The sequence below is a fragment of the Electrophorus electricus genome, chromosome 6 (assembly GCF_013358815.1).
Source record: "Electrophorus electricus isolate fEleEle1 chromosome 6, fEleEle1.pri, whole genome shotgun sequence".
NCBI lineage: Eukaryota > Metazoa > Chordata > Actinopteri > Gymnotiformes > Gymnotidae > Electrophorus > Electrophorus electricus.
The window spans coordinates 8252054-8272631 of record NC_049540.1 but is presented as its reverse complement, the minus strand read 5'-3'; the positions used below and the strand labels follow the sequence as shown (position 1 = coordinate 8272631).

The 20578-nt window shown below is 42.7% G+C and overlaps 1 protein-coding gene across 2 annotated transcripts; it reads right to left on the bottom strand.

Moving 5' to 3' along the window:
• Positions 1-2: 2 nt before the first annotated feature.
• Positions 3-20105, bottom strand: fubp3 (far upstream element (FUSE) binding protein 3). 2 transcript variants are annotated; one of them, XM_027025789.2, is made up of 19 exons: positions 19976-20105; positions 15695-15806; positions 11337-11370; positions 10581-10630; positions 10234-10305; positions 9974-10031; positions 9009-9171; positions 8614-8712; positions 8357-8461; positions 8100-8202; positions 6456-6556; positions 5937-6078; positions 3957-4117; positions 3122-3195; positions 2902-2978; positions 2426-2494; positions 2085-2156; positions 1871-2001; positions 3-1710 (listed from the first exon to the last, which is right to left on the bottom strand). In XM_027025789.2, exons 1-19 carry the CDS (start codon positions 20072-20074, stop codon positions 1702-1704), a joined length of 1731 nt encoding a protein of 576 aa, XP_026881590.1. In that variant the 5' UTR covers positions 20075-20105; the 3' UTR covers positions 3-1701. The 2 variants fall into 2 exon arrangements, with proteins under 2 accessions (XP_026881590.1, XP_026881599.1); XM_027025798.2 differs by having other exon boundaries at positions 11337-11367.
• Between the last annotated feature and the right edge of the window lie 473 nt (positions 20106-20578).

The following is a 20578-nucleotide window of genomic DNA, read 5'->3' as shown; positions in this document are numbered from 1 at the left end:
TCTTACTTGCGTCCCATTTATTTCAGCTGTTAAAGGTTATAAAGTATCATAGAAAATATAATTTTTCTATACACAACACAAATGATACAAAGCGATGCATTACACATATAAAGTCATCTCCCAAGAGTTAAAGATGGGTAGTGTCCAGTTTCGGGTATATATGGGCGTTCAAGTGAAGATCTAAAACGGGAATGTGTTACAGAAAACCAAAGAAAAGAACTAAAACGATAAAATAAAGAAAAAACACAAAAAGTAGTCTTTTGATATTTTTAATACACGGTTACCTGTACACAAGAAGAAAAAAAAAAAAAACCACTAAAATTAAACATTTGAAATTATAATATCCCTTTTCATTAAGCAGTGAAGTTAATACTAGATTCAATTCGTAACTAATCAATCATTCATACATATATTAGATCACACAGTAGAAAGAAAAAAAAAATACTTAAAAAGTTATTAGCATCGGACTACGTGTAAGTCCACAGTGTGTACTGGTGGGGCAATGGGGATATGCTGGGTGGTACCAAATAAGACAACTTTGATCTTAATACTTAGAATATAAAAATCTACAATTAATACACAGACAGGATCTGAAGGCTTAGCAGTCTTGAATGGTGTAGGTACAGAACATACATAAAACCATCGTTTTTTTGTCCATACATCAAGATGCAACATCAAATTTCAAATTACACATTCACAACTTTTGAAAAAAAATTTCAATATGAAAACAGAACAGGGACAGTTTTCCTGCAAAAATGACTCAATAAAGGAAATAACTTCTTTGATTTAATTATATATATTTAAATAAAGTATTTAGTCAAGTATCTGAGTGTACATACATAGTTTTACAAGATAGCAAAGGCAATAAACTCACAATATGCAAGACCCCCTTATTCCCACATCAGATCAAGGTAATAAAAAATTATTTCCAAACACCTAAAAAAAAAACAACCCCTAAGAACTACAAGTTAAACATCTGTCAAAATAAAGAAATCCATCTTTGTTTCAAATATGAAATAAGATATTGCACCTTTTTAAACCAGAGTACAATAAAATGACAATGAAAAACAATACAAAACAAGAGGAATTAAATTAGGAATTGACTGCCAGTTGCCAACATCACTCATTTTGTAAAAAACAAAAAACCAAAAAAAAAACAAAAAAACAAAACATTTTTCCTGTAACAAAACATCACAGTTTCTCACTGAATTAAAATTGCTCTATGTAAAAGGAAAAGAAAACATTTTTCACACATTCTTAAAACATTTCATGACAAAAACAACAAAAGTTATTCAAGACTGCTAAGCCTATAATTACGATTTTATTGCAACAGAACTAGAAAAAAATAGATTATATTGCGATTGCTGAAATGTTACAATTCCGGGGTTCCTTTTGGCGATTTCACTTGAATTAAAAAGGAAGAATAGAAAACAAAAACATCTGTTGTCCGAAAAGGTTCCCGGAAATTGTTCATTCAAATAATGGTGTACACAAGTATTTAGTAACAATTTTACGTTCCTGATTTAGAAATTTCTTTTCTTCTGTTTTAAATTGTACAAGTCATTCTACAGCTAGTGTTTCTCACTAAGAAAAAAGTAAAAGTCTTCAAGGCGTTGCAAATCTAGAAACCTCTGTTACAAAAGGTTTTGTTTGTTTCATCTTCTCAATCATTCAAAAATCTTCAACTAAAGGGAATCCACTCTAATGATCCTACAAGACAGAAGACAGACAATTCCTGAAATATAAAAGGTCCTCCTAGACCACTGTAGGACATTACTGAGTACAACAATTGTTTCTGCTTTCCACTCTGCTGCATTGAAATGCTGATATCAAACAACAGGAAAACGTGTATGTGCACGTGTGTACGTACCTGAAGGCCTGGAGCCTGCGTCTGCTGTGAGCCCTGACCGTAGTAAGCTCCCTGCTGTCTGTAATACTCCACCCATGCAGCACTGTAGTCTGGAGGGGAGCTCTGCTGGGATGCAGGACCTGCAGCCTGACCTGAGACAGCAAGAAAATAAACCATGCGAGACTTCATACTAGGACTGCATACGCTCCAAAGTAATTGCAAAGTAAAAGCTTACTCTGTTTCTTATAATAATCTTCCCATGCTTTGCTGTAGTCAGGACCAGTGTTCTGAGCTTGGCTCTGCTGACCTGATCACAAAGACACAGGCATACACAGGCATACAGGTGCAGGATATCAGCATTATATATTTGAGGACATTTACATGAACAAGGCAATTGCTAAAAATTATTGCAACAATAAAATTAAGCAACTCTGAAGTGCTGCAAGTGTCAAAATTTCACCTCCAGACCAACCCCGAAGTGAATCACAAACTACAAGTTAACCCTAAACCCTTCTTATTTATAAATCTGGAACTAAGAAGAGTACGTTGTAGAGCGCCCTCTAGTGGAATACTTACCCAGTTTTTTATAATACTGCTCCCATGCCTTGGAATAATCCATCTGTCCTGTCTGTGACCCGCTGTGACCTGAAACCAGACAGATAAAACAGTGAGCAACAAGTGGTACAGTGCACAGCAACAGGGTGTTCCTCTGCTCGTCTGCCATTCACACGAACAGACACCTGCACACTGGATACACTCGGATCCCTTCTACGCTTGTATAAGGCATGGAGATCCTGAATTAAACAGAACGCAAAAATCATATTGCATAACCACTTCTTCAGCCCTTAAAGTTAATACATATTGATGGACTACAGAATTTTGCCTTTTAAATGACGAGATAAAAGATGGATCAGGCATAGTAGACCAGTAAAACTGTAAAGGAAAAATATCAAAAGGAAAGATTGCCAGGAAGCATCCTGGATGGGTGCTATGGGGTAAGGCATTAGATGCAGAGGGAGAGCAGCATGTGGAGTGCACAGAGGAGTACTCACTGAGGTCCTGCTGTGTCTGGGTCTGCCATGTCTGGTATGTGGTGCCCCAACCTCCAGTCATAAACGTTTGTGGTCCACTATCAGACACAGGGGAAACACAAAAACCAACAACATTCAGCATATTTTTGAGCAGAACAAAGTTTCGGCCCTTAAACCAGATCCAAATCATGAGCCAAAGAGGAAAGCAACGTGGTTTATGAACAGAAAAGTGGCCACTCACTTCTGGTGCGCAGTGGCGGGGCCCTGGGTGAAGGGGCTCAGCCCAAAACTGCTGCTGCCGCCCATTCCAGAGACCTGAGCCGAGAGAACGGAGGAGTGAGAACTGGGTGGGGTGAAAGGTCTCCCTCACTTAACCACACACACACCGCTATTAAGCCCTGCAGGGCTGATTGATGACAGGGCAGGATGCACAGCTCCGGGAATCCCCATGGTGGGTGTGCACCTCGAAACAAAGGCCAGAACCAGAACCAGCAGCAGGCCAAAGCTTTCGGATGTGTTAACTGGTTGTATCCAACTCACCAAGATATTGATCCCCTCCTCCCTGACAGTTAAGGTCATTTTTTGTTCTTCCCTTGAAATCAGGGAACCATCTTACTCTTACTCACACACACACACACACACACACACACACACACACACACACACACACACACACACACACACACACACACACACACACACACACACACACACACACACACACACACACACACACACACACACACACACACACACACACACACCTCCCCCTGAGGCAGAACCTGTTTCCTCAGTGTTGTGTCCAAGAATGCCAGCTCCGATTTATTCAGCCACACACCAACCACTCAACATGGTACACCGACACTTGGCTATACATCAGTTCAGCACCACAATTCATTTCTCAATGAGTTTAAAAAAAAACTCAAGCCTTCGCATTTGAGCCACTGCACACATTCAGACAGACACTAGTCAAACATCATAAAAAACAAAAAGGGACCACAAGGAATAACGCGTGGTTTGCCGCAATGTCACGAGCAGAGGTGATCATCAGGGGTCAGTGAATCCAAGTCACTTACCCCGATCTTCTCATCAATCAGCTGTCGGGCCACCTCCATCTGCTGCGGGGTACCCCTGATGGTGAAGATGCGCACATTGGGGTCGGTGTTGGGTGGAGGGTTCCTCTGGAGCTCCACGTGAGCGCCTGACTGCTGGTTGATGTTCTTAATAGTCTCTCCACCTAATGAGGACACGGACACTCAGGATACAACTGGGAACTTTTGTAGTGGCCAAAACTGAGACAAGCTGTTTTACTTTTAAATAACTGCAAAATGTGCACTCCTGTTTCACTCTCAAAGTGAAGGAAAGTTCCTTAAATAATTCGCCTCAAGATGTGGCTCACATCACTGCAGTCCACAGCAAAACAGCTTGAGGACCCGCATCTGCCATTAGATCTCAACACACCGAGTGCCGCTCATACTACGGCTGACAGCGGGTTGCACACACGGTAAGACAACAGTCACGCCAAAGGACAAACACAGGGCAGTCCTCATCTGGTCAAGGAGGAACTGCCATCTCAGCAGTGGAAATGGAGCAAGAAATGAGAGCACCCCCCCCCCCCCCCAAGCCTGCTTCTTTTCGCCCCTCTATGAAGGCATGACGGTGGTGGACAGGGTAGAGAGGTGGGGGTGTATAAATGGCCCTCTGCTCAGTCACAAGAGCCTTTATAAGCTTATTGTGAGTAGGTGGGGGCAAGGGGGCGAAGGGATGTCCCCAAAATCAATTACACGTTTGTTCACTTCAGGGTGACGCTTGCTTGACCTGGCCCGACCCCAGACTGAAAACACTTCTTGACACCACCCCCGCCTGTGCGGGGTCCTCGTCAGGGCCGATGGACTGGACATGAGCCAGCAAGCTATTGTCAAACAAATTGAACTTCTGCAATAATGAAGCCATTATTAGCTCTCCAGGCGCACCAGAGAGAGGGAGAAAGAGATTGGGCATTCAGCTGGTGGGCAGAGCCTGGGACTAGCCAGCGCCCTGCTCTTTACATGGGACGAGCTTAGTTATAAAGCGGCAAGGGGGGAGGGGGGGGTCTTAAATGGCGTGAGAGAGTTTTGCTGGTGGTCTTAAACGCTGAGTGAAAAGACGCCCCAGTGAAGCACTTAGCCAGAACAATGAAGTACGCAATTCAGAGTGGAGAACTTAACACGTTGGAAATTAAGACCTCCTTGGAATAATGGACTGGGAGGGAGGGTAATTTTAAAAACAAATTTTCAAACAAATGCATTATGTGAAAGTACACTACCAGGAGGCAAAAGCATGTATTTGGAAGCTCTTAGATAGCTGATAATGAAGCAGCATCAACATTCAATAAGCTAATTCTATAAATAAACAGATGATGTTATGGAACTAAACGAATGCTGATTAAAGATCACCTGCATGACCGATGTCAGTTTACAATGAATACAGTAATTAATTCCACTTCACATATCTCAGTCCCAACCTGGGACTCAAACGCAGGTCTGACGGGAGGTGAACATGAGCTCTGACCACTGGACCAAAGAGCCATCTCCTTGGCAGAGCATTGCGTTTAACCTTCTGATGAGGGTCTCCGTCACACAGTCCCTCTACATGGCCTCGTTCGACGGTCAGATGGCATCAAGGTAGTCGGATTATTTACCTCTCTAAAATCCAACGCCAGTGCATATTAAAGGGGCCCTGAAGGGTTATCATTTAATCCTGAAATAAAAAAGGTACGTTTGGTGCAATAAGAACTGCCTAGGGTGGTGGTTTTCATAGCCCAAAATAACCTGATCAGCAGCATGCCATCGCAAATTACAAAGGTCAAGTGGATTAGAAAAGATGGATCAAGTGTTTAGTTTGCTAGTGAAACAAAAACACAAAGCATGTGGTTAAAAGGAAGGTTGCACAGACAGTTTTGTACTGTGGGTCCCACGGGTGATGTTTCTGTCAATTAGCGGTTAATCACTAACTGGTGGTGATTAAAAGAATTTGCCAACTTTCCATGCTTATAAGAGAGGCACAGGAAGCACTACCTTTGCCGATCACAAGACCACACTTGTCTGCTGGTATCGTGTAGGTCACTTCTTGTATTCCTCCTGGGGCGCCCATGTTCCAATCGCTGCGACCTCGGCCTCGCCCACGAGCTCCAGCTGCACCCCCAAAACCATCCCGCTCCTGAGGGGAGAACACAAACCCAGCACAGAAAAAAAGCTAAATTTCACTCTTTTCTTTTCAGTCTGAGGGAGCACGGAGATTCCACAGAGAATAAAAGACATTTCACATAAAACAGCATTTCTAAACAAATGATCCTTAAAGAAAAAAAAAAACCAGATAATCAAAATACATCATCAAAATGGAATAGTCCTAACACCAGACATAAGCCTTCTACAAAAACCCCTACTAGAATTAGAATAAACCCATTATGCTAATAAAGGCACAGAGCCGAGATGGGAGCGCTGCTTCAGAGATGATCGGCCCCAGTCCTCCCACTGAGCGGGCTGGTAACCCTACTCCCACATGCCCGCTGCTGCCCGCCAGGGGGACACACGCACCTGTGCTGTGTGCACCAGCTCGTTGATGAGGTGCACTGCGTGCTGACACCTGTCTGGCTGACCCATCACCTGTGCAATCCGATCCGGACTGATTCCGTCATCTGGGGAGAGACAGACACACACACACACAATCAGCCAGGGCCTACTGGGATTTGTACGCGCGCACACACGCACAGAAATGTTGCAGCACAATAGCTCCTGAAGTCAAGCCACCACAGTTTGGGTTGTATCTTCCATGAACCCAAATGTTTGCGTGGTCATGGTCCATCCACATCATGGCACCCAAGCAGCCATTAATTCATTTTAGAAAACTAAAAGTACACATTATGCATTTGTGAAAATAAAGTACACCTGTAGTTGCCATTATAATATTGTCTGAGTTAATTTGCTTTCCCCTCCTGGCGATGCTCTCCCAGGCAGTGTGTGGTCGAGGTTTTACCACCCACACCAAGTCAGTGGTCGAGAGATGCTTCAGAAGCATCCATTTGTTGTTTTGTGAAGCTGGTGGAGGGATGTGTCACTGGTATACACACCATGAGTTTACAGAAGGGGGAAGAGGAAAAAAAAAAAAAAAAGTTAAAGTGTATCCTCATGGGACTACAGTCATCACACGACCTCCAAGTTTGGCAAGCAGCAGTAGGTAATTGGGTCTGTAAGAGGAGTGCGGACCAGAACACCGACATAGCTGTTCCAGACAGCGAAGGGTGGGAGAATAAGAAATTACCCCAGGAGCCCATGTAAACTTAATCCCATCTGAATAGGGTTTAAGGCTGCAATTAACAAGCATCCATTGAGACAAGCAAAAGCACCTCCAGATGCCAGTCAGGGCCAGTCTAGGCATTGTTTGGGTTCCCCCCCCCCCCCCCCAAGACTGGTGCTAAAACGATACTGGCAATGTTGTAAAAGTAACTAAATGGAGCCCAAACTGGTACTTTTGAAAAGAACATCAACCACATTCAATAAACAAATGTTTATTAGAACTGTGTTTGAGGCACTAACTACAGTAGGCTTCTGCTGCAAACAGAGCAAGTGTGATATGAACTAGTAATGGGACACACGAGTGGGGGGGGGGGGGGGAGAGTATGCGATTTTCTACTTACCCCAGATACTGTCACTCAACATGTTTATTGACCAAATTTTACTTCTTTAGTTTAGAACTAAAACTGGTAACATTGCTACACTGGAAGTCGTCAACAAAAACAGCTGAACATACATGCCCACAAACTTCTCTCAACTCATTCAAACTGCACACTGACTAGTCAGTGTGTTTCAGGATGCAGTATGACAACCATAAAAGTGAATGAAAACATCACTATAGGGAGTTTTTAGCAGGCCGAGAGACATTCGTGGACTTAATTTCAAAGGCCATTATACTTGCTGTTGACTTCCAGTGTGAGCAACTTTAGCAGATTTTATTCTAAACTAAAGAAGCAAAATTTGGACTCTAGGCATGTCTTGGCTGATGGATTGCATCTGTGGTAAGTTTTATTTTTTGCTGAACTATCCCTTTAAGAGGGATACCAGTAGATACCAGAGTGTCATACTGGTGCCATACTGGTAGTGGATTTTGGTACCTGGCCCTAGTCAGGGAAAGTCAGAACTGCCAGCCCGACAGCATCTTGGTGTTCGGAGCAACACACTGACCTGGCTTGAACTGGATCCTCACGCCAGCATCATTCTGGATCTTCTTGATCATCTCACCGTTTCTGCCAATGACGATGCCCACTGCAAACCTCGGCACAGCCACCTGCTCAGAGACGGCACATCAAAACGGCTGGCAAGAAAAACGACCAAGCAAGATGCTACACACATCCCCAACTAAGGCCAGTAGTGCTGTTTAGAAAAGGTATTGGAATAAACCTATTTAACGACTTCTCAAGTGTGTGTGCATGCGTACTCACATCCACACTGCTTCCACCCAGCCTGGAGCCAAAGTCACCCCGGCCAGTCCTGAAGTCCCCCTGGTCCTTCTCCCGAATGATCTCCACTACAAGCTCCCGCGCTTGCTACAAGACACACACACACACACACACACACACACACACACACACACACACCTTAGCCGCGAAGCAACAGAAAACACTCGCCACCAAATCCTTCTTGTGGGTTAAATAGTCTAAATTTTTCATGGGGGTAATGGCAGATGGAGGCACCCCACCTGCACTTTGTAGGGGTCCCCAGTGATCCTGAGGGGCTTGTCTGCTCCTGTGGGCATGGGACCATCCTGAATCATGATCATCTTCACCCCTGTTCTCTCCTGGAGTACACACAACAGACACACATGCGAGGCCAGAATTAAAAAGCTGCTTACACAGAACTCAAACATTTTTTGCTCCGCATGATCAAATGTAAAAAAAAAAATAAAAAAATAAAAAATAAAAAAAAAAAGAAAGAAAAATAATTAAGTTTTATTTTAATGAAGGGGAAATTAAAATTGTTTTATATACAAATGTTTATAACAGCATAAGAGACCATGATTAATCCCTCACACCCCAAGCATGCAAATTTGAATGCATTATTGTAATATGTTCTGTGTTTGAGAGGTGGGTGCACCTGTAGCTGTTTGATAGTGTCCCCTCCTTTGCCAATGACCAGACCCACTTTGCTGGCTGGGATCAAGATCTCTTGGACAGCGCTGTTGGCGTCCATGTCACTGTGGAAGCCGGGGCCGTTCCGACAGCGGTCCACGATCTGGCCGAGCAACCGTTTGGCCTGCCTGGTGGACAGAAGCAGCAGAGGCATGATGGGCGGGGCCAAGGGGCTACTTGCTAAACAGCACAGGGTGTTCACATGCACAGCAAACCAAGCAAATGTGCACAGGGAGGGTTTCCATTTACCACATGCTTCAGTAATACTACTATTAATGCACTACAGATACAGCACCAAATACTCTCAGCATCAAACCCAACCAATGTGAAGGTTTCCATTTATTAAAAAAAGAAAAGATTAAAAGCAAGTAAGAACATCAAGTTTAAAAAGACTAAATAAAGACACACCCCCCCCCCCCCCCCCCCGGTGTACCATTGGTATGAATGTCTCTCTAGTTTACTGAAGAATTACAATTCAAGTCATATATATTGCAAACTCAAGCCATCTTCATCCAACCCAACCATAACACTTATTCCAGTGTCAGAAAATTACCTAAGAAGCTCCCCAAAACCAGCCATTTTCAGGTGCCTAGTTCATAAACAAATAAACTAACCAGCCAGATTAAGTTTAAGACATCTGATTGCATCATCCTGGTCATTTCATAACCAGAAAAATCTGCAAATTGTTAGTACTAAAATGATCAATGGTTCCTTCTACAAAGACTTGGGTTATCCAATATTCGATATTTACATCTTTAACTATCCAAAATTAAAACCATGACCTTTCACATCAAAGGTCATAAGCATGCATACAGAAGACCCTTGTAAACATTGGTTTATTGTTCCGTAAAACACACCAGTGGGGTTTAGTACAGAGAGGTCACACACAGGGCGACATCAGAGATTGCATGGAAACAGAGTTAGCCTTACTCTATGCTCTCTGGACTCCCCGTCAGGGCGCAGGGTCGGTCAGCCATACCTCCACTATCTATAGGGGCAACACATGCGCGCACACACATTTTACCACAAACATACAGCGCAAAACAAAAAAAGCAAAAAGACCACCCCTCCTCAACAGCAGCCAAAGGATATAACTTCATATCTTAAAAAGCGTGGGAGGTTATATGCATGTTTGTGATTTACATAAACATGATGGTGTGTGTAGGTGCGGGTATGGGGGAGACTCGTACCAGCTGCTATCTGGATCTTACAGCCCGATTCCAGCTGGATTCTGGTGATCTGCTCACCACCTCTTCCAATGACTAAAAATACATGAGATGAAGGAGACAAATTAAGAACAATTTTGTGTATATAATAAACAATAAAAGCCTGAAAACTATTTTCCTATTCTAGAAATAAAATACTGCAAAACTGAATGAACATTCAAGTCACTGAACTTTCAGGATTGCTTGGCAAAAGAAATTAAGTTTTTAAAAAAGCTGAAATGCTTTCAAATTAAAAAAAAACAAAAAAACAAAACAAAACAAAACAAAACTATTTTGCAAGACAAAAAGCCAGGTTCTGGCTTCACACTTACTGAAGCCCACCATCTTGTCAGGCACTTTGAAGTCCTCCGTCACTATAGCCCTGGAAAAAATAAATAAGAAATTCACAATGAAACAAGATTATGTGATTAACAATAAAATATTTTAATAACTACACACTGGCTCTGCATGTTTAAAATGCTTTTTTACTGTACATGGTTCTTTTGGGTGAAACTTCAGCAAGAGGCATCTGCGTCTGAGAAAAAAAGCTCTAAAAGTTGACGTGGTAATTCACTACACTATAACCAATCTCTCCCTCACACAGACATACACCATAACACCAGTCTATTAGCAAATCGTGTGCATTTTGCCCTCCTGACAAGCTGCTCTGAGTGCACGTGGCCGTTTGTACTAGTGAAGACAGCAGGGCGAATACTGTCCTAAGCTGGCCTGGCTGGGGAAGCATGCAGGTCACAAAGCAACCAACCAAAACAAGCAGCGAAATCCTGCGAGCATCTTGGAGGTCCCTGACTGACCACCTTGTCTAGACAACGCCTTCCTAGAACACGCGCCTGAAAAGATATTCTAGGGTGCAATTTCCCCTTCTTTAACATCTGAATGTTGGAAATTTTATTGTGCAGGGAAAATGAAGTTTTCCACAGCTTGACCCTCTCCTGCAGCAGAAGCCATCTCATTTCACATTAGGACAGGGCTGATATTAAGAGAATATAATGCATGTTGATACGTTTGAAATGAGTGAGAAAAATAGACTTCATTTTAAGCAGATTTATGATTGGCTATGCACTCACCTTGGATGTACCATTGCACCAAGCTGGGTACCTACTTTGGGAAAAATAAAAGGAGAAAAATGGGTACAAATGTTTTCCAACATATCAATAACAAAGAAAACTGCACATTGCTATTGTATTGCTGCTGTGTAATGAGGCTGATTTTGCCCAATGTATTCTTCCCTCAAATCTGCTACCAAGGGAGTGCGGCTTACAGACAACAGGGGACTGTGCTCCCTCTCACAGGAAGTCACACCGCATGCGTCGGCGGCTCAGGGACAAGCTGCCATACACCGACATCTCCTTTTACAGAGGCGCTGCCGTAAACCACCCGACACAAAGCAAAGAAATGCATCGTTTCTCAGATTCCCCTAAGCGCAAATCTCCGCTTGAGTGGGTCCCCAGGAAAAGAGTTATGTTACTTCTGAGAAAACCTACTCAGTATGAGGATTAATAAAAAAATTAACATTTTATAATTGTGTTCAAACTATTTCTAATTGCATTTAAATAAAGCACAGCCATTTCAAAAATCCTAGGAAAATCCAAGAAATTATATAAAAGCCTGGTGTTATGTATGCATGAAGAGTGTATTTCAGGCTCCAGACTGTGATGGGAGCAGGCACAGCGACGGCATTTGAGTGCTCCAACGCCCTTTGATCTTGAACACCTTCCGACAACACAGGTAGCTAGAGGCAATGAAGACTGGAAGTTAACTGGCAATAACCTCGCCCCGTGCATGCTACTCAAAACCGATCAAATTGCCACCAAACATCTTCGCTCTCCAGAACATTTTCTTTCCACAGTAATTAAGTGCAGCTATCACAATATAATTGCAGTGAGGTTGATTGCATACTGCAGGTCCAGAAATAGCGCTTTGGCATTGAGGACTATGACCAAATTTTATTTAAAACCTGTAACAAGTAACATGATTTTAAATCATTTTCAACTAAAAGCAAAAAACATGTTTCACAATAGTGCAACTATGTCCACACCAGACTGAGAAATTAAAATGAAAATACATTAATATTGGCAAGTAATAATACTTTGCATGAACAACCCCTTCGACACTCAAGTACTGAAAGAAAACCAGTTTAGTACTCGGACAGTAAAGTAAGGTCCCTAACTCGGTCCCGACAGCTGGTGCATTAAAACTGATCCAAGTAAAAGAGAGGTATTCATTTGTTCTTTTCATTCTGTGATATTTCACATTCCTATACTATTTGAAATATTCCAACATGTCCTACAAGTTTATTCTCATCAGCTAGCAAACGCATGAACATGAAAACTAATGAATTTAAAGAATCTTCATTATACAGAGGAAAATGCTGGGGGGAAAAATGGATATTTGAACAGTCTGAATGTTTACAGATATATTCTAGACCAACTAGGAATAAATGACATGGTGAAGTTGTACTAAACATCAGCAGGCATATTAATGATTTCACACTGCAAGTTAAACAGGTTTATCAGCAAACCAGCCCTAAATGTTCAGACAAGCCCAACCTGAGGTATGTAAACATACAGTGCCCCATAATTTATTACACAGGAATGATTCCATGTCGACGCTCTATCTAAGAGTTTAAAAAATGATAATGGCTTTATGCTTACAGTCTGAACATAACACATCTGCCAATCACTGCTTCTACACAAGGTTACTTCTAAGCAGCATGGCTCATTTGAAGTGTACAAGTATCTGAGAGTGAGCAAGCATGTGTGTGTAAATACAAAGTACAAACAGTCCCTGTTGACACTAGCCAGCACTGCACAGGTCACACCATAACCCATGGTTCCCTGAGTCTCTCCAGGTTAACATTTAATTGTCACCATCCGCACGCTGAGGTTTCATTCAATGTTCCTTCAGTATCTCTGATCAGTGACCCTACTGGATAATGATAGGTCAGCCCCTGCGACATCAACAGCCATGGTCAGACCACCGATGGCTTAGTCATTCATCAGCAACATCTAATGACCTGTGATTGGATTCTGAAAGACCAATCACGTAACATCCAATATGAATTTTGCTGGCTAGAGGCCAATGCCCAGAGCAATCTCCTGTACAGTGATTTCTTCACTCTGTACTTCATGTTTTGTAGCATTTTTAGGGAGGGGGGGGGGGGGGGGGGGGGAGATTACACAAGCAAAAAAAAAGTTCACAGGCCAGTTCACAGGTTGAGTGCCTCAGCAAAGGAAAGACACCACTACAACAAACAAGCTACAATATATTTAATTTACAATAAACTGGTAAATGTGTGAGTGTTTTTTATATACGTGTGTGTGTGTGTGCGCGCGTGTATATACACACATATATACATATACATACACACATATATTACACACACATACATGTGTGCATACACACACACACATATATATATTACACACACACACACACACACACACACTCCTAGCTCTGAGACCGATGGACATGAACCATCTCACGTTCTGAAACTATTTCACCCATCTGTGCCTCTTGAACATCTAAGTGTTTTTTGTTTTTTTTTTTTTTAATCTCCCTGCCCCCTCAGTACGTCTTTAAAGTTGAAGAAATGCACCTCTGATTGGGGCCACATGTGAGAGGTGCTGAAGTCCAGGGCTGACTACACCCCCACACCCTGCCCTCCCTGCTTTACTGTGGCCTGGGGCTTAATTGACTTCATGCTCTGGGGTGTAATTCCTCGGTTCCTCCAACCTCCTGAAGTGAACCTGCCAAGGCTGCACCCCTCCTCTGAATGGACCACCCCCCAGGCGTCTGCACCCCTGCTCCCCCTGTGCAGCACTGCTCACGGCAGGGAGAACGACATCAGGAGCCAGCGGCACTGACCACCACGTGCGCGTACGTTGGAGAATAACCAGATTCAATCCAGCTTATGTACTTATCCATTTGCAGCATTTAAAACACATTAAAAGATACTGTGTTCAAAATGATCATTAATACCAATGTTAAGCTTTATTCTAAATATTAAACAAAAGTTGCAATTAGCAGTCAATAAATAACCATTTAATAGAAGTACTCCAGAACTCGAGCACAAAAATTGCAGTAAAAGGTAAACTACATTCTACTATGTATTTTTTTTTAAACAGCTCAAAATTCACCATACACTATTTGTGCAGCAATCCTGTCATCATTCCCTAAACATATGGGGAATGGTGTTAACAGAAAATAAATTTGTGATTTGACAGACCATAGTGTGCGCATCAGTGCCTTAAATTCTCTACAGCTTTAAACAGCACGCTGTCGTTACTTAGGCAGACTAACTACCTGTCCCCTCTTTCCATTGCTTGCTGCTTTTATCATATTTTTTCAACTATTCTAACGCATCAGTCAACGATAACGCTGTTTGTGTCTCGGGACCTTGCAAGATACAGATGAGTGGGGTTGTACCGACCCGAGTCAAACACTCTCGAGATGTTCTTTCGGATGCTTCCTTTTAAGGAGATTGAATAGATTTGTCAAACTACCTCTAGAAGTGCAGATGGTTGCGCCCCCCCCCCAAAAAAAGTTATCTAGCTAACTTTAGATTGAGAAATATCTGATTGTGCATAGTCACCACTGCCAGACTACTGACAGCACTTTTGGCACCAACTCCATCTGGCATGCTGTCAGCTCATGTTGAACAGTTTTTCAAATATGTTACACCTGAAAGAGACCATGTGATGGACACACAAGATATAATTTGCCAGTCAGCATAGCCATCTGTTAGGCAATCATTCTGCAGGTTTGGGAAAGCAACGGGGACCCACATTGTTACTGGCTTTCGAAGTTTTATGTGAAGTTTGGAAACACAAGTAGGATATAAAATGTCAAACTATACAATTTGAAAAGATCGTGTACGTCTTCGAGATCAATCGTGATATAATATTAACCGATTGCCCACCCCTACTTCACATGATTGAAACGAACGTCTCTCCAGGTCATGACACCTAGTAGCATGAGTCTCCTCTGAGATTAGAGAGACTGCAGAGATCACTGGGAGAGCGTTTCTGAATTCTGATAGCCCACTGGCATCAAGATGCATATGAACAAGTCAGCCACACTGAACAAGAGCAATAAAGCCACAAAGCAAACAGCTTAAACAGCAAGCACAAGGCCAAACATCTTAATCAGTAATTTACATGGACAAATATAAACAATATGGGCATAAATACTGACGTGTGCGTGTCTAATATATATATATATATATATATATATATATATATATATATATATATATATATATATATATATAAAAAAAAAACACACAAGTATGGTGTATGCTCGCATGGATTTGTTTAGCCACAGTATATCAGAAATCTAGTTGTGTGCTAGACACACAGACACCTTTTATTTTTTATATACACACACACACACACACACACACACACTTCGTGAGTCAGCTTACCTCCTTCATCTAGGGAGCGTTTCTGCCCTCCATACCCATAAAGCGAAGGGTCAACAACAGGGGAAGAGTGGTTCAGATGAGGCATCTGGTCTCCGCCCATCTTAGCCGCAATCTGGGTTTATCAGGTCGAAACACAAACGTAGAGAGGGGGTGGATTAGAGGACATGGCGATCGCCCACGAGAAGGTGAACCACAGCATAACCTCATGCGCACTCTGAGCCAAGTTGAGTAAAGCTACAGAACGTGGCTACTGCCTCTACGCAACAAGTGCTTGCCTTCAGCAACAAAGACAGCCAAAACTTTGAGTAGTGTGGCTGTCAGCACATTCTGTCCTAGAACAAATCTTAGCTCCTGTGATGAGGAGTCTTTTAAACGCATTGTTGGAAGACTAAGACAACTCGAGAGAGGCCGGTTTCAGGCCGCACGGCAGTGATCGTTTGCTCACTTTTCATAAAAAAAAAAAAAAAAAAATGTAAAAAAACTTTTTTTAAAAAATAAAAATCACACAGCTTCCGCTCTCCAATTAGCTATTCGTGAACGCAGATGGCGGGCGTTGGAAAGTAAAAGCCGGCACAAAGGAGACAGCACTTCTCCATTCTTTTCCTGCATTGTCTTTCTCTATTGGAAAGTATAGCCTTTCAGAAAATTACACAAAATTGAGATGTCTGTCTGCCTGCCCGCCCGATTGACGCGTACTTGCAAAATGGTGGGGGAAGGCTGGGAGGAGGAGAAAAAAAAAAAAAATCAAAATGTAATGTCTCCAATTAGTGCCTCCCAATTAGAGGCTTCCATCACCTTCGGGGCGTTGACACTGCAGCATGAAACATCCTGGTGCATGCAAGTGTGAGAGAAGGCGGGGCAGTTCTGAGAGGAAGCAGGAGATGGAGAGAAAGCAGGAAAAAATTATAGAGGAAGTGAGGGAGAACAAGAGCATAGGAGGCAAAGAGAGGGAAGGAGAGAGCGAGCGAGAGCATGTACCCCCCCCCCCCCCCCCCCCAGCTAAACCCTCTTTCTGGGGAATGCTAGGCTGGTATGCCAACAATGTGAGCACACGGATAAATCAGCCAGCCAGGGAAAAGTCTCGGACTCACTGAAGGGGGAGGTAAACAGTGGGTCAGAATTCCTCTAGCCAACAACCGGCCACTTGTTGCTGGCTTCGGGGGCGTCCTCGGACCCAAGTGAGCATAAATGAAGAAGGGCATTACGACAATTACTGAGGAAAATGGTCTGGGGCGGGGCAGGGTTGTTGGAGGGCTTGCTCCGTGTAAGGGAACACCGCCGGGTGGAGAGCAGACAGTTCAGGTCACATGAAGCTCTATAACCATTTGAGATGCAACAAGCTTGTCAGCTTCAAGGAGAGCGTGTGTAGGTTAGGCAACTTATGAACCTGATTAGGACCAACCAACATGAATGCTCAAATGCAGTTTATACGACATGTCCGAGTAGCAGACTTGTGCCAAAGATGCCTAACAATAAGCCAACATTACAGTGAGGTACAGTGCAGGTACACGCTCACAGGGACATATTGGCAACATACTGAACTGGCTAGGACCAACCAACGCAAATGCTCAAACGCAGTTTATACGACATGTCTGAGTATATTGGTCTGGCACAACACAGAGATCCTTACAAGCTACTTCTTTACTTTCGACAGAGTTCATAAAAGCTGAACGTGTGGACGGCTATGTCTGACCTGCTCTACTGTACATGGCCCCAGGAACCCCAAGCCTGCGAAGGAATATGAAAACAGGAGGCAGCCCTCAGATAAAAGGTTGCACGATATATTGTCAGATAATTATCATCGCAATACTAGAATCCGTTATGATGGCATTGCAGGAAGATGCAATAAACAAATTAGCCTTTATATTGTATACAAATATAAAAGCACTTTACATTGTGACAAACCTTAGATTTTTAAGGAATCATTGCATTTACATGATCCAACACTTTCCAAAAATAATGCTGGGTGATCTTTAATTGTGCCATAAGAGTTCACTGGCATGTTTTAATATACTGCAAGCCTATATCAATATCAGATCTACCACATTGCCACTGAGAACACAAAATTGCATTAACCACTGCTAGCTTCAAGAAGGGAAAGAGAATCTGTAGAGGTAACCATCCTAACCTTTCAGCTGCTCTTGCAAATATCAAATTATTTATTATCTACCAGTTTGGAAATATTATTGTGGACTACCTGCTGGGACTAAGGTAGTCTCAGAAGTAGAAATTGTGTGAAAAGATTGGACCTGAATGCTTATTAGATTGTGGTGCTTTTGAAACAAGTATCAAAAGCTGGTTATTTTGACAGGAAAGAACCTTGAAGCTCTTTACAAAGCAATACCAGCGAGTCAAAAATGAACAAAGCATCTTTATCATGTAGAGAAACACCTTGAAGTCAAAACAGCATGGAAAGGAATGCACATGTACCTTCCACTAAATGAAAGAGGCAATGTGTTTTAAAATCCTTTTGACCCCACTGATTTGAAGTCACAGATTTGTCAGCTTTATTTCCTAATGATTTGTACAATGGGCAACTTGAGTTCAATTTTTTGTACACTGTTACAGCAATTATGCATTGCGAGTAAACGTTGGCAAGCTCAAAGAAAAAGATGACAGCCATTTTCTTTGACTCTCGCAACAGATGTGTGAGTAACATGTGGCAGCCCTGGGTCATGACAGGTAGCCAAACAGTAAAAGTATAACTCAGAAATTGCAAGAGAGCAGCAATAAAAAAGCATGACATCACTGCTCCACTGCACACTTCTGGTTTTTCATGTTATACAAGGACTCACAGCAAGGTAGGACTGACAGGATGCCTTTCTACTACCAACCTTTCTTCAACTCAACATAAAAGCTTATGTGGTTGTGTTTTGAAATGGTAGACAATTATAGTTAACATTTAAAAATTCAACAAAAACGACCAAATATGAAATACATATGGTAGTTTTGTTGAACACTGTCGTCATTAATAACGCCTTAATGAAAACGTACATTCTTAAGACTTTTTAAGCCTAATGTTTGGTGGAGAGGATGCAAATTACCCTAACGACACGGTTACACATATAGGCAAGAATTGCTCTCTGCGTAGTTGTTTCAACTAAAACAAACAAGTTGTGTGTGATTATTTTTCTTCTCCTCTGAAGGTTGAGAAGGCCCACAGGAGCAAACATTTACGCTTAGTGCTTTTTTTTGAAAAAAACATGACTTTCAGTTGTTTCAACCTGATGGAAACGAAAACGCGCTTTTCAGGTAATGCATTCTCTTTGACGTACTCGACAGCGAAATGGCCGTGTCGTGTCGTGTCTTCGCAATCAGTTCTATCACTTCACTCAGCTGACTGTGTTAACGCCATACTTTCTAAGCTTTTAACTTAAAAAGCTAGCTGCCTGCTAGCCACGTTGGCTATTAATGCTGGATCGCGTTTCACCAAGCGAATATCCTACTGTGGAACACCGAATAACGTCAGGCTGTCTGACTAACGCAAGGAGAAAACGCACGTTGTCAGCGCCCTCCCGCACGTAACGCGCTATAAATCTGCTAAAACATTACTTCGGTCGGACAAAACTTGCGCCAAGTTGGCCGACGAACACTGCAAACCAACTACTTCACCGCCGGTACCAAGTTGGGGGAGAAAGCAGCCAAGCCACAACGCCGTTTCTACGCCGACACGACAAGCCACTCGACCGTTTATTTTTTGTTTGTTTGGTTTTTTTAAAAGAACGCGGCGACGCAGCTCGAGCGCGAGCCAACTTCGCGCAGTGTGCGCGTGAAATCAGGTGGTTGCAAGGCTTCGCGGAACTAGGCCACACGGCCAGCCTTAGCCGAGGCGCTCGCTAGCCGAGGCATCGGCTAACTAGCTGTAACTTCTGTGGCACTACAACAGGTTGCCGTTTGTTGCTTGGGTTTAGTTTTTTGGGGTGTTTTTTTTTTGTTTTTTTGTTTTTTAAAGTAACTCTGGGCCGAACAGTCGTAAAGTTGTTTAATAACTACGTCAACCGATTTCTGCAACGGGAAAATCAAATGCATTTTGTTCTTGATTTATTTTCGGGCGTCTTCTGGCCCGCGTTGTCTTAATCTGCACGCATTGCCATGTCTTCACACTTGGACCTTGTGTGTAGCCTGTTAGCTAGCCCAGTGTGTGCACAGGAGTGTGTTTGCTACTAGCGAGAGGGGCTGGGGGGTTACGCTGTCTAAAAAGTACATTCCTCCAACACACCGAAAGGACTTCCTCGCTTAACCTCCGCATTCTACCGCATTTCGCCGTTTTAAGGGCATTACCTGTCGAGCCCGGTGTAAAGCGTCGGCGAAGCCGTCTGGTTTCATTCCAGGCTGAGCCACCGAGGCCTGTCCCTGCACCAGCTCCGCCATCATCATCATCCCTACCACGGCAGCTCGCGGCAACACATAAAAAAAAAAAAATGCGAAGAGCGAGCCGACCAGGAAACACGCGCCCGACCCAGGAAGCGGAAACGCGCCGCGCTGCTAGGAAATACCGCGAGAGGGATTTTCCCCTGCAGTGTTTCGACTGTGAAGGCAGGCTGTTATTTCGTTTAGTTTTAGTGAGGTATAACTAGATGGAGTAAACAGCACACACACAAAATAAAATAAAAATAACCTACCAACTAATAAGTTGCAACAAAATAAGCAAACCGAAAAGGCAATTTTTTATTTTTTTGTCTTTTCTATCTATCTTGCTACAGAATAAGGGTACTACACACTAACTACACGTTAACGTTGCAGTCAATAATTACATTTAAACGGCATGAATATACCGAGCTCACTTAGGATTTTGATTAATCGTCTCCATAACCTTCCACAGTTATTTTTTATACAAAGCAAAGGGAAAAAGGCAAAAAAATAAAATAAATTTTCTCCTCAAGG